At 45.4% G+C, this 14364-nt stretch overlaps 2 protein-coding genes across 6 annotated transcripts; both read right to left on the bottom strand.

The window, feature by feature from the left end:
- Positions 1-787: 787 nt before the first annotated feature.
- Positions 788-7419, bottom strand: LOC136466845 (uncharacterized). 5 transcript variants are annotated; one of them, XM_066465358.1, is made up of 5 exons: positions 7299-7419; positions 7150-7180; positions 1912-2326; positions 1199-1300; positions 788-1120 (listed from the first exon to the last, which is right to left on the bottom strand). In XM_066465358.1, exons 3-5 carry the CDS (start codon positions 2319-2321, stop codon positions 1114-1116), a joined length of 519 nt encoding a protein of 172 aa, XP_066321455.1. In that variant the 5' UTR covers positions 2322-2326; positions 7150-7180; positions 7299-7419; the 3' UTR covers positions 788-1113. The 5 variants fall into 5 exon arrangements, with proteins under 5 accessions (XP_066321455.1, XP_066321456.1, XP_066321457.1 ...); XM_066465359.1 differs by having other exon boundaries at positions 7142-7180; positions 7299-7367; XM_066465360.1 differs by lacking the exon at positions 7299-7419 and adding an exon at positions 6000-6073 and having other exon boundaries at positions 7150-7257.
- A 2618-nt stretch (positions 7420-10037) lies between these two features.
- LOC136466844 (uncharacterized) lies at positions 10038-12780 on the bottom strand. Its single transcript, XM_066465357.1, has 2 exons — positions 11748-12780; positions 10038-10764 (listed from the first exon to the last, which is right to left on the bottom strand). Exon 1 carries the CDS (start codon positions 12442-12444, stop codon positions 11749-11751), a length of 696 nt encoding a protein of 231 aa, XP_066321454.1. The 5' UTR covers positions 12445-12780; the 3' UTR covers positions 10038-10764; position 11748.
- Between the last annotated feature and the right edge of the window lie 1584 nt (positions 12781-14364).

Genomic DNA, 14364 nt, shown 5'->3' with positions numbered 1-14364 from the left:
TGCTGATGCCGACCTGGCCACTTTTGACTGGGATGGGATCTTTTCTCTCAACCGCTCAGGCTCAGGATGCGCGCACCGCGCCGCGCCTTATCGGCCAGCACCCAGCAGCAAATCACTTGGGCTTAGCTCTAGGGCGGGGTGGGCGGCACATGCGTGTGAATGATGCGTCGTCGTGCAGGGGAAGCTCATGCTCATATGGAGACATGGAACCAGTGAACCACCTGCCTTCAACTGCAAAGAGCTAAAGACAAGGCATGGGCACAAAAGACTTCAAAGAGCATCCAATGCAGTGCATTCCACACGCACTTGGGCATTTTTATATAACAGAGAAACCGAGAAAGAGACCGACGACGAGCTGCCGCTGGTTTTACCGATGCGGTCTCCAGGTTGTGTGTTGTGTGCACGTGCTGGCGCGCGCTTACACGAGACGCAGCACCTCTCTGGGACCTGGGGACGAGAGGTGTTGGTTCGCCGCACGACGCATTGCGTTGCACGTGCATAGCTGCTACCACCGGTCAAGCACAGCTACTGCTTTACTCGGAAGGAAGGAAGCAAAACGTTATCACAACTACAGAGGTTGAGGCCATGTTGGATTCTTCAACTGCTGGAATTGGTGTTTCGTGCCTGACTCCTATCAAATGAATTGCACCAGACAACGTTTCTCAACAGTCTTCGGTATCTGTCCTCGGTGTCATCGCGGCCAAGGCCACACTCCCAACAGATGAAGATGAAGGTGCCAGCAATTCACACACCAAGTACCAATACCCGTACACCATACACATGAACAGGATGAACACCCCGAGATATTAAGAAGCAACAGTACTAGTTAATACTTGTGAAGCAAGCGTTTTGGGGTTACATCACAGGACTCGATCCAAGCGCAATGCGGAGATGAACGAACGGAAATAAAACAGCGAACATAGGTCCGGGGTACTGTCCCAAATGGGGATGAGAAGGAACCAAATCTAAAAGAAACGGTAGGGGTGGAACAAAACTAGTAATAGAGCATCAAGGATGTCATTTGCAAATATACTACTCTCTTATGACGATGTGAGGACTCCTCTCTTCCTGCTGCTTCTGCTTCGTCGACGCTGCAAACTTGGCTCCTACGCCTCAGTGCCTGCAAACGGAACAACCCCACATTCGGTCAGAATCATGGATAGCAGCCAGAAAAAGGAGGGAAGATTTGATAATTTACAAGTAATTTTCGTAGGTCATGGCAGCGCTACCGGAGTCCCGTGGTGCGTTGCACCTGAAACATTCCATCCTGCTAGCAAAGTTGTGCTCGTTGCATCCAGACCTGTAAACATTCAGACAGGCACGCACAAGGGTTAGCAGAAAGCAGAATTCACAGGACATGGGAATCTCAAATCATATAACTAACTGAAACATGGAAAATACATGCTGGCAGAGTGCTATGACGTTGAAATATGGTGATAAGGACAACCAATCCTCACATGTCGCACAAAACCCACTAGTACAAAACACGTACCTACTCAATACTCATCCACTAATACAACACATCAGCAACTCCTTGGAGAAGATATAAAAGCAGTTTATTGCTATCATCCATGCAGACAGAAAGCATAGATAAGATGATTCTGTTGTCTCTTACTCCAGCATGTTGCTGATAAAACAATCCTTTTTTTTTCTAAAATAAAGCCAGAAAACACGGAAGCATAGCATAACAAGAAGATATAAGCATACACAAGGTCACAACTACCATCAGACCGTGTGTATATCCATAGTCGATAAGAAAACAAGCAAATGGATTCATGGAAAGAATGATATACTTTGCCCGTCCATGAAATAGTTACTGAGTTTGTAGATACACATAACTGAAAATAAGATAGAGCAGAGCAAACTTTATCTTTCAGCAAAGGTAGAAGGATAAAGTTAAGTAGCACGCACCTGGTGCAGATCCAGTCTCCAGACTTCCAACCGGGGCGGTTGGTACGGGCAGCACCGCTGCCGGAGCCGTAGGCCCGTGAGCGTGACATGTCACTATCAAAGCCGCCAGCACCACTATTTACAGCAGCCTCCTCCTTGTAGGCAGAGCACTTGAAGCAGCTGGAGCGGCTGGCGAAGTTGTGTGCACCACAGGAGCAGTACCAGTCACCAGGGCGGACATCAGAGCCAGCACCAAAGCCACCGCCGAAGGAGGAACCACCACGGCCACCGAAGTTGGCATAGTCACCTCCACCACCACTGCCACGATCAGCGACCCCACGTGGTTCACTGCAGCGCTGGCATATGTCCCGACGGCTGAAGTTGAGGTGCTGGCACGCCCTGCAGTCCCAGTCTCCCGGCTTCCTGTTCATCTTGCCTGCAGTAGTTACACTATCAAAACCATGCAAAAAATGGGCACCCAGATTAAGGGAGATACAATCAAAGAGCTAGAATAAAAACATAATCCAAGAAGATATATATATGAAGTTACACGCTAACACAAAGCTAAATTACCTAAACAAAGCTTCGGCTGCTGTGTTGCTGGGTCCTAGGAAGTGCTATGAAGTGAAATGGTGATGCAGCAAGGTGCCTATGTGCAGGGGTATTTATAGTGAAGTATGGAGGGGATGCTGAAACCGAGGGTGAGCTATCTTTGTGCCTTTGATTCTTAGTGCACTTTGGCCCGCGAAGAACAAGGGAATCACGTAAAACTAGAAAGAAGAGGAGAGTTAAAGAAAAGAAAAGAAGAGAAAGCCATTAAAGGGAAAAGAATTATGGGGAGTTTGAATGCCTCCTTTGCCCTGCATCTTAGCCTGCCTTGGCAACATCTTTTGAGACATGGGATGGAGGGATGTGCACTTCTTCGTATTCTTGTGCTTAGGAAATATGGCATGCACTAGCTGTTGTAGGTGTGCTCAGAATATGTTTTAGGAAAAACACATCCAAAACACTAATATGGAATTTGAGGAGGTGGTTGGTATAGCATCCAAAATAGAGTAAATGTTAGTGATTAGTAAAATATTCTCTTTTCATGGCACACTTATATAGTTAACTGTTGAATGACAGATTCTCTGTCTGTCTTCCTATTTTTGAAGGTATAATACATCACCCATTTAGTTACCTCGTTCCAAAACCACAAACACATCTATACCAACAATACAGCTTATCGCACTAGGTCGAGCAATTGTGGAGGCTGCGCTGCATCGATAACCTAATCAAGAATCATACAAAATATATGGAAAGAAAAGCAAAACCTAAAATTAGCACTTATTAGATTCCGATGGAAATAAGCAAGTGTTGGAGGTGTTGAGAATGGAGCCTATAATTCTGAACCTATGCTTATTTATCAATATATAACCTTTGATTCCTGCAACTAAGAGAAATGCTATTCCTGTTCCTGATATTCGATGCTAACTTCGCCTTCCTTTACTATCACTTATTGAGAAAAGACCACGGAATCCATTCCAAGCAACCATCACATCAACTCAGTGCTATAACCATTTCTGTCGAGCAATCTACAACAATATCATGGCCCATCCATATCATTTATTCAGCGTAACTTGAAGTAAGCAAGCCTTTTTCAACTCGAAGCCTCGGAACAGCTTTTTCCATGGATTTAGAGGTCCCTTACATATAGCTTAATTAACTGGTGATAATTAATTTTCTGAACCATATACTATCACTAATATGAAAAATAAGTCCCATAAATAGTTGTTAGAGAAATATTTCTAAGAAAATGAGAAAAGTAGGTATCAGCCAAACTCCAATGAATGGATCAGAAATGGAATAGCTAATTTTCTGGATAAGAAGGAACAAGTATGAATATGGGGACACTGCAGCACAAGTGAATATTCTAAATGCAAGGAGAGAAAGGGGCATAAAGTGTTCAATAGCTTACCAACAGCGTGAACATCTGTTCCCTCCATTCTAAGTTATAAGACGTTTTGTCGTTTCTAGATACATAGCATTTGCTATGCACTTAGATATAGACTATATCTAAATACATAGTAAAAAGCAATGTTTTTTTTAGGAGATAGTAAAATAAATGTATCTAGAATAGCCAAAAGGTCTTATAGTTTGGAAGAGAGGGAGTACATGACAACAGGATGTGTAGGTGAAAAAGCAAAATTAGCACTAAAGAAAGAACATACTATCTTCTCAACTAAGTTAATCTAACAAATGAGAAACTTTTTCTTTGCAAAAAAAGGAAAAATTAAGAGAAGGTCCCCACTCCTGCCCCCTGGATAAGATTAAATAAAATCGATAATGCAGTTCATGCAAATAAAAACAAATGTCTTTAAACAAATATGATATGGTTGAGAAGCAAATACATTTTACCCCACTTCTGCTTAGCAAATAACCTGCGCTACCTTATTTTTGGCAAAACTCAGAATCACTCGTGAATTGATATACCACTTCGGCCCCGAGGGTTTTTCTCACTTTGATCAACAAGGGGCTACTGATAGACACACCATTGTCTAATCTAAATGCAAAAGCTTACTGGCAGATGGTCACATGGTTATATGATACAAAATCAAATAGGTGAAAGTGACAGAAGAGAAAGAAAAGGAAAAACTACAAATCAAGACATAGCTATCCAATTGGATTGATGAGCTGTAAGCGTTGAGAACTAGGCTTTATCTTTTTCGTTATAAGAGAGGGAATTTTCGAATGCAGATAAAGATGCCATTGTCTCATAATGAAACACCCCATGCACAAAACGAGATGAAAAATGATTCCTGGGCAGAAAGCAAAGGGAGGAGCTGATGCATAACTGGTGAGAATGCCTGAATACCAATAAAGACAGGGCAAAACCAAGAGGGTAGTAGCCCTCAAGGGTGGCGTTGACCACTGTCTTTAGAACTCTTTGAACAACCCTTTAATTTTCAGTTGTGTTTTACATCTCCTGTGTTGTTTCCCTTGCCCTTTATCATGCTCATCCTCGAGGCTTTACATTAGTGGATTTGCTTTTGCTTTTTATCTACTCCATCTATTTAATTTCTTTTATGTTACTGTGCTAGTTACAAGTACTAGCAGTCATGGTAGTAGATGCTACCAAAGAATATATAGGTTTCAAAACCATAGGATGATATGCCTTCTCTTCCATTCCATTCTCTTGGGTGAAGTGAAAGGAGAAGTAGATACAAATCATGGAGTCGTGTAAAAAACTGAGGGGCCAAAAGCTAGTTTGGATTCTCTCCTAGGGAAGTGCTTCCATGCATGACCATGACCAAACCCCAAAGGAAGTGATCACTTGATAGCCCCTAACATGCTTTGATTCTCTGCTTTTACACAACCAAGAAGAAACAGCTCGAGCCTTTAGCTTTTATGGTAACAAGCGTACTCAGATTAGAATTAAGACTTGTAACAGAGCACAAATAATCTTCAGCAACAACCCTATGTTCTACCAAGTGCTTTTTGACTGGTGGGACCAACAAGACCTTCAAAATATGCAGATTTCAATGGAAAGGTTTGGGCATGAACTGATAAACTATCAAGTTGAAACTGAAGATTAATCTGTATTTGTAGTAGGATTGGATCTAATTTTTTATAGATATACTGAAGCAGAAGTTGATGGCAAATGATCCTTCACAAAATTGTATTCCAACACCTAGATAAACAAAAGTAATTTGGTATGTTTATGATAATAGCACATATATCTTCCAACTGTTAGTTTATTTCTTACTAGATATCCAAGTATATGTGTACATAGAAATATGTATCGTCTTTGCACAACATCAGCCCGTGCCCCATGATTTGCATCCAGCCACTACCTAGATTGGAGCCAGCATACTAGTCAAACCTTCACAAATAATCCACTGCTGTCCCAAGGCATGAAATTTCTGAACTTAAACCCCACTTTTTGCAAGGATTGGTTTAAGTACGCTCTCCTTCCTAGAAAATGAATCATTAGGTGCACTTGCATGCTACATCTTTGTATCTAGGATTCCAAAGACCATGGTACAATTTTGCAGAGCACCCTCTTTCTGGTTTGTACTCCCTCACTGACATGAATCCAAACAATTAACATATATTGGTTGTTTCGTTACCTTTTGAGCTGCCTGCCTAACTGAACCACAAAGCAACGAGGCGGCACACGAGTGGACCAGAACGGGGGCACTGCCTAAGACAAAGAGCAATTATAATAGGTTCAATGGTGCATGAACTTTAATTATATTGTTACAGATTGTATGCACAAGCCATCGAGTGCAATAGATTCCATGGCATGTGTTCATGCATCATGCAGCACACTTGCAATCCTGTAGTTTCTTCATGACGTAATCGGTCCTCGACGAGGATAAAGTCAGTCAGTCAGCCAGTTTAGCTGACCAGCTTTCTTGTGTAGTCTCGATGCAGATTCAGTGATGGGGTATCATAGAGGTGCACATAAAGATCTCTATTCCACAGTGGCCTATCAGGGACATCAAAGCAAATGCTGTATGAAGTTTTCATTGGATAGATAAGACCAGAACGGTGTGCAGCATGATAGCACAACTCAACTGAATGACTGACGCAATGGGACCATAATAATGGTCCCATCTAGTGTAGGATTTCATCCGAGGGGCCAAACATGGCAGCAGCAAATAGAAAATAGTAAGATCAAACAGTCAAATACAGACCTATAGCATACTTTCAGATAACACCATAAACAGGCAGGCCATCACGCTCACACTGAAACAATGACCCATTTCCAGGAAGACAAACGGCACTACTGAAATCTTCAGATTTACAACCAAACGGAGAAATCACCCATACTCCGAGTGGCGACAAAGATTGCATCAAAGCAGCGAACCAAGCACCACCCTGGCCCCACGGCTCACGGCGGCAAAAGCCGCCGATTCTCTCCTCGTATCAGATGCCATAGCCATAGCTGTCGACTAATCAGCGGCCGCACGAATCTCAAGGATACGCGCCCTCAACCCCGGTGCCCGGTCCCAAAAACATTTACCGCGCGCAAACGAGGATACCATTATACCAACGGAGAGCGAGAGCACGAGAGAGATTGTAGCAAAACCAACGGGCCGGAATTCGCAACGTTTTGCATCCAAATCCCTACAGATCGATCCAACCCTAATGGGGAAAAAATAACAAAAAAATCAAGCAAAAACAACCGATCGCATGATGCCGTCAAAAGCAACAAATCCAACGGACCCAACCACGACGATGATACGAACAAGGGAAGGAGACGGACATGTGTACCTGACCCCCGATCCTCCTCGGCTCCTCGCGACTGGCAGACGGCGGCACGTGGGGAGAGAGAGAGGAAGCGATCTCGTCAGGATCGACGCCGGAAGAACACAAACCAAACGAAACGTGAGGGGATTGAGGAGAGGGATCCGAAAACCTACCTCGCCTCGCGCCCTCGTCGCCGCAAGAACAAAACAAAAGTTTTTTTTTTTTATTTTTGCGTGCGCGTGCGTATTTGTTCGCCTGATCGGTGGGAGAGCAAGGGACGCGAGGCACCGACGTCGAGGCGGGTCAAAGGGCAAGGGTCCACCGGTCCCACGCGTCGGTGGCAGCGGGAAACCGCGCGCCGTGCCGTGGCTTTCGTGGCAGCCAAGTGTCCAGCCGGTGATGTGATCTGTGACTCACTGACATGTGGGCCGCCGATTTGTTAGGCCCACACGGAAAGGGGTGCACCGTGCACGTGCTTGGGCAGGAGCGTTTGGATGATAATATCAGCCGTCCAGGAGCCTGGTTTGAGTCGCTGTTGAAGAAAATGGACTTATTTTGGTCTGATTCGCTTTACTGAAAAGTATCGTCGCCTGATTTATTATGTGAGAAAAATAATATATCATGATTAATAAAGCGGGTTGATAAGTTCAAGCGAAAGCAACGGATTTTGTGAACACGTAACGCTAGCCTCAAGTTTTGAGTAAACATGATTTTTGTGAAACTCTGTTCTACTAGTTAGGGGCACAGACGAACGCAATACTGATAGATGTCGCTGATATTATATTTATTTTCAGTTTTTTTTAGACTCGGATTTGAATACGGATAGTAACAACTATGTCGGATATAACACGAATGGATATCGATATCATAAATGTGCTATTTAAGTAATCGAATATGGATACGGTATCAGATATTGAATATTCCAGACTTAGATATAGATAGATCTGAACTTCTCTAAATAAATTCGGATCCGAATAAGGTTGGAAAAATATTTGTACCATTTGCACTCATTATTAGTCGATTGACACTTTGACACCATATATAAAAAAGTTATTAGGCGCCTTGATTTACAAAACCTTCCGTGTATAGGCCTTGAGGTTTATGAAAAAAAAAACTTTATGACTATAATAAACTCATGTTTCAATGCTATGATCTTAAATGAGTGTCTTTTTATTATGTGAAGAGTCCGAGTGGAAGCACGATTCTGCCAGAAATGGGAGTACCATTCCGATGAGCAGCGTGAGTACAAGAAAATTTGTTATTTCCCATTCAATGTTAAAGTGGTTTTCTATTTGCAATTAAAGAACTTCTCATTACTTATTTGCCATTGACTCAAACTTTCAATCCCTTGCAATGTCTATTCCATTAACTTCTGTTAGGGAATGTCAGACTTTTTCATAACGACTATATTGCCCTTACCAACCCAGCTTACAAACTTAGTCTCTTAAACCTCAATGTGTTGTCAGAAACAAACCTCAATGAAGTAGTACTACTTTATAAAATATAAATTTTATATTTACAGATTAATTCATTAATGTATTTTTCTTTGGTAAAAACGTCTTGTAGACGAGATTCTACCTTTTATATCTGACAATATCTCCATAGAAACTATCAATCATGATAAGAAGGAAAATATAGAGCAACACAACACATGAAAAATGGCATGTAAGCGGGGGCGGATCCAAAGGAGGCCTGCCGGGGCTACAGCCCCCTAGTGAGCCTGATTTCTTTATTTGACCACGGTTACTTAGCCTCAAATCACCATTAATCTCTAGCTCTAGTCCCTAAATCTTCATTATTTAGCTCCCATTTGTTTCCATCCTGCATCCGGCACTGCATGTAAGGGATGAAGGTTTGAGTCGGTGGAAAATAAGGAAGGAGAGGTTTTTCAGTGGCAAATAAGGAGAAAAAGTTTCTTAGTGACAAATAAGGAACCGCTTGAACTTGTAATGACAAATAAAGAATTTTCTCCATTAGTACAGGGACGCCAGAAAGTGCAAATAACGCATACCGCAGACTATGAAGTCGAAGAGAAAACAAATGATCCACATGTTATCAGTGAACTCCCTGCAAAAATACAGTTTCCATTGTGCAACTTGTACACTTTTTTTAAGTTAAGATACATAGGGTTGAAGCTGTGGTTGCACTGCACAAACCATGTCGCAACAAATTCACCTTTTGCGTAGTACTCACTTCGACCAAAATATAATGCAATTCTCACTTTTCGACAGTCAAACAATTTAAATTTGACCAAACTTATACAAAAGATGTCTAACATTTATGATATCAAATAGGTATCATTAGTTTGTTAAACTTAAGAAAGTTTGACTTGGTTCAAATCTAGAATTACATTTTTTTTTGGATGGAGTAGTTAGTACACAACTTCATGTCTTCATGGTGAACATTGTTGTTCTCAGACGTTCCAAGAACCCCGGCTAGGGGTGCAACCGTGCAGTTGCCCTTTGGGGCACATCTGCTTTTTATATAAAAAAAAAACCGTACAGATCATGATTAGAGACCTCCCAAAGGAGGACACAGATACCTAAAAAGATAATTGCAGGGGGCAAAAATATCATGTTATTATGCAGGCCAAGTTTATCAGTCAATGCTAACAGAATCTGATAACTAAATTGAAGATAAGATTTCACCAGGGCTATTCTGCACTCCTGTTTTTTATAGTAGGAAGGAAGGAATAGATGGATGGATAACATTTCTCATAGCTTGATCAAATAAAGACTTGCATAGATGAAAACAGTCACAAGTTTCAGCTGGACATAATGCAATTGGGTGACTGATAACATAGGACAATATATTCATTTGTTGGCAGGTCACTGACACCTAACGAAAGCTATTATTACCAGAATTTATTTGTACCCACAGTACCTTTTGATTGTTATATCATTTCATTGTACCTCTTTTGACTGTATTTGTTTTTTTTAAAAATTATTATTGAGATAGTTAAAGTTCCTCCACATAAGATAATTTGATATATAATGAAGGGCGGGCCTGGTGCAAGCGGTAGAGTCTTACGGCCTGTGACCGGAAGGTCCCGGGTTCGAGTCGCGGTCTCCTCGCATTGCACAGGCGAGGGTAAGGCTTGCCACTAACACCCTTCCCCAGACCCCGCACAGAACGGGAGCTCTCTGCACTGGGTACGCCCTTTTTAATGATGGGATCACAGGCTAATGATAGAGCTATAGTGCAAAAGATATTGTTGGTCATCACAAATCATCTCTATAAAGTGTCACACTACCAGTAACTAAGTTCAAGAGAATGGAAACAGTCAAATAGTGTATTGAAGGAACATCCAGTGATGTGAGCATATACTTTTGTACTTTGACTATGTGACTGTTTCATTCAATAATAGAGTCACTATTCAGGAAAAGAAACTGCTGGAATATGTAAATAGAGCATACTTGAGCTGAATCATAACCAACAGAACTAACAATGGAGTCATACTACCATTCGATTGAAAATGCGTTAATCTACAACAGTGAACCATGGTTAGTGGCATCTTTAAGGTAAATAATTACAGCAACACCACATAACACATCACCTTTACCAATTTGAACCTGAAGGTTGATGTGCATTCGACCACAAATATACAACAGACGTAAAATGCTCACCAGCAGCAGGTTCCTGAAAAGGAAAATGTAGTTATAGCTTCGGGTTGAACATAGCAAGCATGCTACAAACCTATAAAGAAATAACAAAGACTATTTTCATCAGATGTGAACAACAAAACTTATTTCACTACAGCAAGAGAACAACATGCCTTCCCCATGGTATCGAATTATATGAATACTTTTTAAATTATTTTTTAGATTGCAGAAGGAGAGCTAGACTGGGAGCCTTCTAAATCTGAAGCCTGTAGACGGATCCTCTTACCCATGATAGTGTGAAAAAACGTTGTGAGTTCTCTAAGTATCAGTGTGGAGCGCTTTCATTGCCCACCATCCAAAACCAAGCATTGATCGTTCTTTTGAGAGTGCTGTCAACTGTTGATTAAGTGTTGTTGCAACTACATGGGACAAGAGTCACTGGGTGTGGACTGTGGAGTCCTTGTTGGATTTACCATATACAAAAGCAGTTAGCACCAACAAGAACAGAGGCAACTAGGACTCCTTCCATAATCCAAGTGTTCAAAGGCAAGTATGCATAGAATTTGGTACTGCAGGCAAGTGATGTTGCTGTTATGCTTGTGCAATAGTGTTGTTGTTCCTTATAACCGATATACATCCACTGTTAAAATTGACTATGGTGAGATAGTCCTTTTTAATTTTTATCTCACGCTTGCTAGTTTGCAGAGAAAGAACATGTTTTTTTAGCATCCAGGGCATAAATCATTAGATATTTATGGAGTGTTTGGTTTAGGGAATCAACCCATTCTAGATAGGTTGATGCATCATGAGTTCATTCCTCAAATTTAGTGAAATGAAATGACTTTGTTAGCTTGTTAGGAATGAGATGGTAGGTGATGGATCAATTGATTCCATTCCACAGACCAAATCAAAAAATTAAAGAGTGAGATGATGACGGACTACTTCGTTCCACATGTGATCTGCAATATCTTGCACGAAGCAGCTCAAAGCAGGAATTGTTAAGGCTATAAGTTTGCTTACATCAGTCACTTTCGTCTCCTTCGTTGCCTCCGTCTAACCGACGGAGCCCGTCAAGCGCAGCGCCAAGCTTTGGGTCGATGGATGCGGCGGTCTCGAAGGCTTCCCGAGCTTCGGCGGCGAGCCCCTTCTTCTCGTAGCACTCGCCCAGAAGGGCATGGGCGCGGGCGTTCTCGGGACTCAGGCGGACGGCCTCCGCGAGATCGGCAGCGGCCTGGTCGAGGCGGCGGCGGCGGTGGAGCGCGAGCGCGATCTCGGCGCGCTTGGCCAGCGCGTCCCCTCGCTCGCGCGGCTCGAGCGAGCGGGCGAGCGGCGGCGCGAGGGCGGCGTCGAGGGCGCGCAGCGCGGGGAGGCGGTGGCCCTGGAGGTCGAGGGCGAGGGCCTTGAGGATGAGCGGGGCGGCGTCGCGGGGGTCGAGGGCGATGGCGCGGTCGGCCTCGGTGACGGCCGCGCGGGCGAGCGGGCCGGGGGCCTTGGGGGCCGCGGCGCGCGCGCGGGCGAGGAGCTGGGCGCCCTGCGCGAAGTGCCGGCGCGACTGGGCGGACGAGCCGCCGCCGGCGCCGGAGCGGCGCAGCCGGAGGGCGGCGCGGCGGGGGAGGGAGTGGAGCGCGACGAGCATGCCGGCGGCGAGGAGGAAGAGGAGGCACTGGATGACGGCCTCCGGCCAGGTGCCGGCCGCGCCCAGTGCTAGGGAGGACATGATGCGCCTTGGGTTGGACCGTTGGACTGCGCGTCCGGGTCGGACAGTACCGAGGTAGTAGTAGCAGACTGCAGAGATTCGTCGTTCGGTCCGATCTAGGCGGACATGGCTCGGGCAGGTCTGATGTCTCTCTACAGGACTTGTCCGGATTCCAGCTAAAGATGGCAACGGGACCCCATCCCTGATTTCCCGCGGGAAATTCCCGGAACGGGGATCGTTGTAAATATTGCCCCATGAAAAATAAAACGGGGGGAAACTGATCCCCGTCGGATCTCACGGGGTCGGGGACGATCCCACGTCCTCCGTCCCCGATTCCCCGCCGCCCCGATTAGCTGGATAAAAAATGCGAGATCTGAGCTGACTTGCTATGAGGCCCGGCTGACCCAACACAGCCCAGGTCGAGGAGACGCCTATAAATTATGGAACCCTAGACCAACCCTTATCCATTCCAACCCCCTCCGCGTCCCGCTGCCAGCAGCCGCAGCCGCAACCGCTCGACCCGCCTGTACTCATACGCATGCCCTTCCGCAGCAGTAATCGCTCCTTGGCTCGTCACTCATCCACAGATCCACTCTCTGTCTCCGTTCATATCCGGAGCTGGGCGTCGCATCGCCGCCAGGGACCACGGCGCCAGGCAGGCACGCGACGCACGGGAGCCATCGCGCTGACTGGAGTGGATGAATCCTCAACGGCTCGACCACGCTTGATGCGCCTGTCATGCGCGAGAAGCTCACCTTCTAATTTAGCGTCTGTGCGTTCGTGCTAATTTGGCATCTGTGCGTTTGTGCCAATTTGGCAATGATTTTGGTTCTCTCAACTGTATGCTTCCATGGTGTTCTTACGTGTATTGGTGGTAAAGCTAAACTTTGTTGCCTTCCGAATTGATAAAGAATCGAGAATGATCTGTTGATTTGTGTTGCATAGCCCATATTGTCGGGGATAAATACTAGAGTACCAAGGAGGTTAATAACCATCAGCAGTCAAGAGCGCCACCGAGGTCGCGGGCTCTGCCTCATCCGACCACCAAGGTCGCGGGTTCCGCCTCGTCCGATCACCAAGGTTGCGGCTCCGCCTTGTCCGACCATCGAGATTGCAGGTTTCGTTTCGTCCGACCCCTGAGAGTTAGCTCTGCCTCGTCCGACCACCGAGGTCTGACCCCAGGAGGGTTGGCTTCGCCTTAGCTGATCTCTGAGAGATGGCTCCGCCTCGTCCGACCCCTGAGGGTTGGCTTCGCCTTTTGACCTTCGAGGGATGGCTCCGCTTCGTCCGACCCCTGAGGGTTGGCCTCGACTGACCCCCGAGGACGGGTTCCGCCTCGTCTGAGGGCGGGCTCCGTTTCGCCCGACGCTTGAGGGTTGGTTCTGTCTCAGCCCGATCCCTCGGGCACGGCTCCTAATGGAAGCTCACGCCGTCACCAACCACTACGAGCTAGAAAGTACAACCCAATGTTAAACTTCTGGCATCATGCAGGGAGCGGTCACGTCTCAACACGACCCGTCCCCACAACATGTCATTCCAAGGAACTCACATCGCCCACAGTGACGAACGTGTGGTCACTGTGCTGCCTACTCCCTGTACGACCGCTGATCAGCATGTTGGTTCGTCGCGCCGCCCGCCAGGGCGGAGTGAGACGTTACAACCCACTGACAACAACATGGCATGGCATCAACAAGCGGATAAGCGCCCGGCGTGAGGCTGTCCCTATCACCACCTGCCGTGTCAGTGGAACCCGCGCAAAGGAAAAGGAAGGCCCGACGACCCTAAAGGATTTTCTCTTTCTCTCTCTCATTCTCCTCTTTTCTCCCATTGTAACCCGTGCTTTTTCTTGGCCTATAAAAGGGAAAGCGGGGCACCCCACTAAGGGGCATGGGACAAACGACCCATCGCACAACGGACACTCGATCTGAACTCATCCGAACC

The sequence above is a fragment of the Miscanthus floridulus genome, chromosome 7 (assembly GCF_019320115.1).
Source record: "Miscanthus floridulus cultivar M001 chromosome 7, ASM1932011v1, whole genome shotgun sequence".
Classification (NCBI taxonomy): domain Eukaryota; kingdom Viridiplantae; phylum Streptophyta; class Magnoliopsida; order Poales; family Poaceae; genus Miscanthus; species Miscanthus floridulus.
The sequence above is the reverse complement of the archived record's forward strand: the minus strand, read 5'-3'. Positions and strand labels throughout refer to the sequence as shown.

Coding starts and splice junctions, on each gene's coding strand:
- LOC136466845 (XM_066465358.1), bottom strand. CDS start 2,321: ATGAACAGGAAGCCGGGAGACTGGGACTGCAGGGCGTGCCAGCACCTC. Junction 1,301..1,911: donor GGAGACTGGATCTGCACCAG/GTGCGTGCTACT, acceptor GAATGTTTACAG/GTCTGGATGCAACGAGCACA.
- LOC136466844 (XM_066465357.1), bottom strand. CDS start 12,444: ATGTCCTCCCTAGCACTGGGCGCGGCCGGCACCTGGCCGGAGGCCGTC.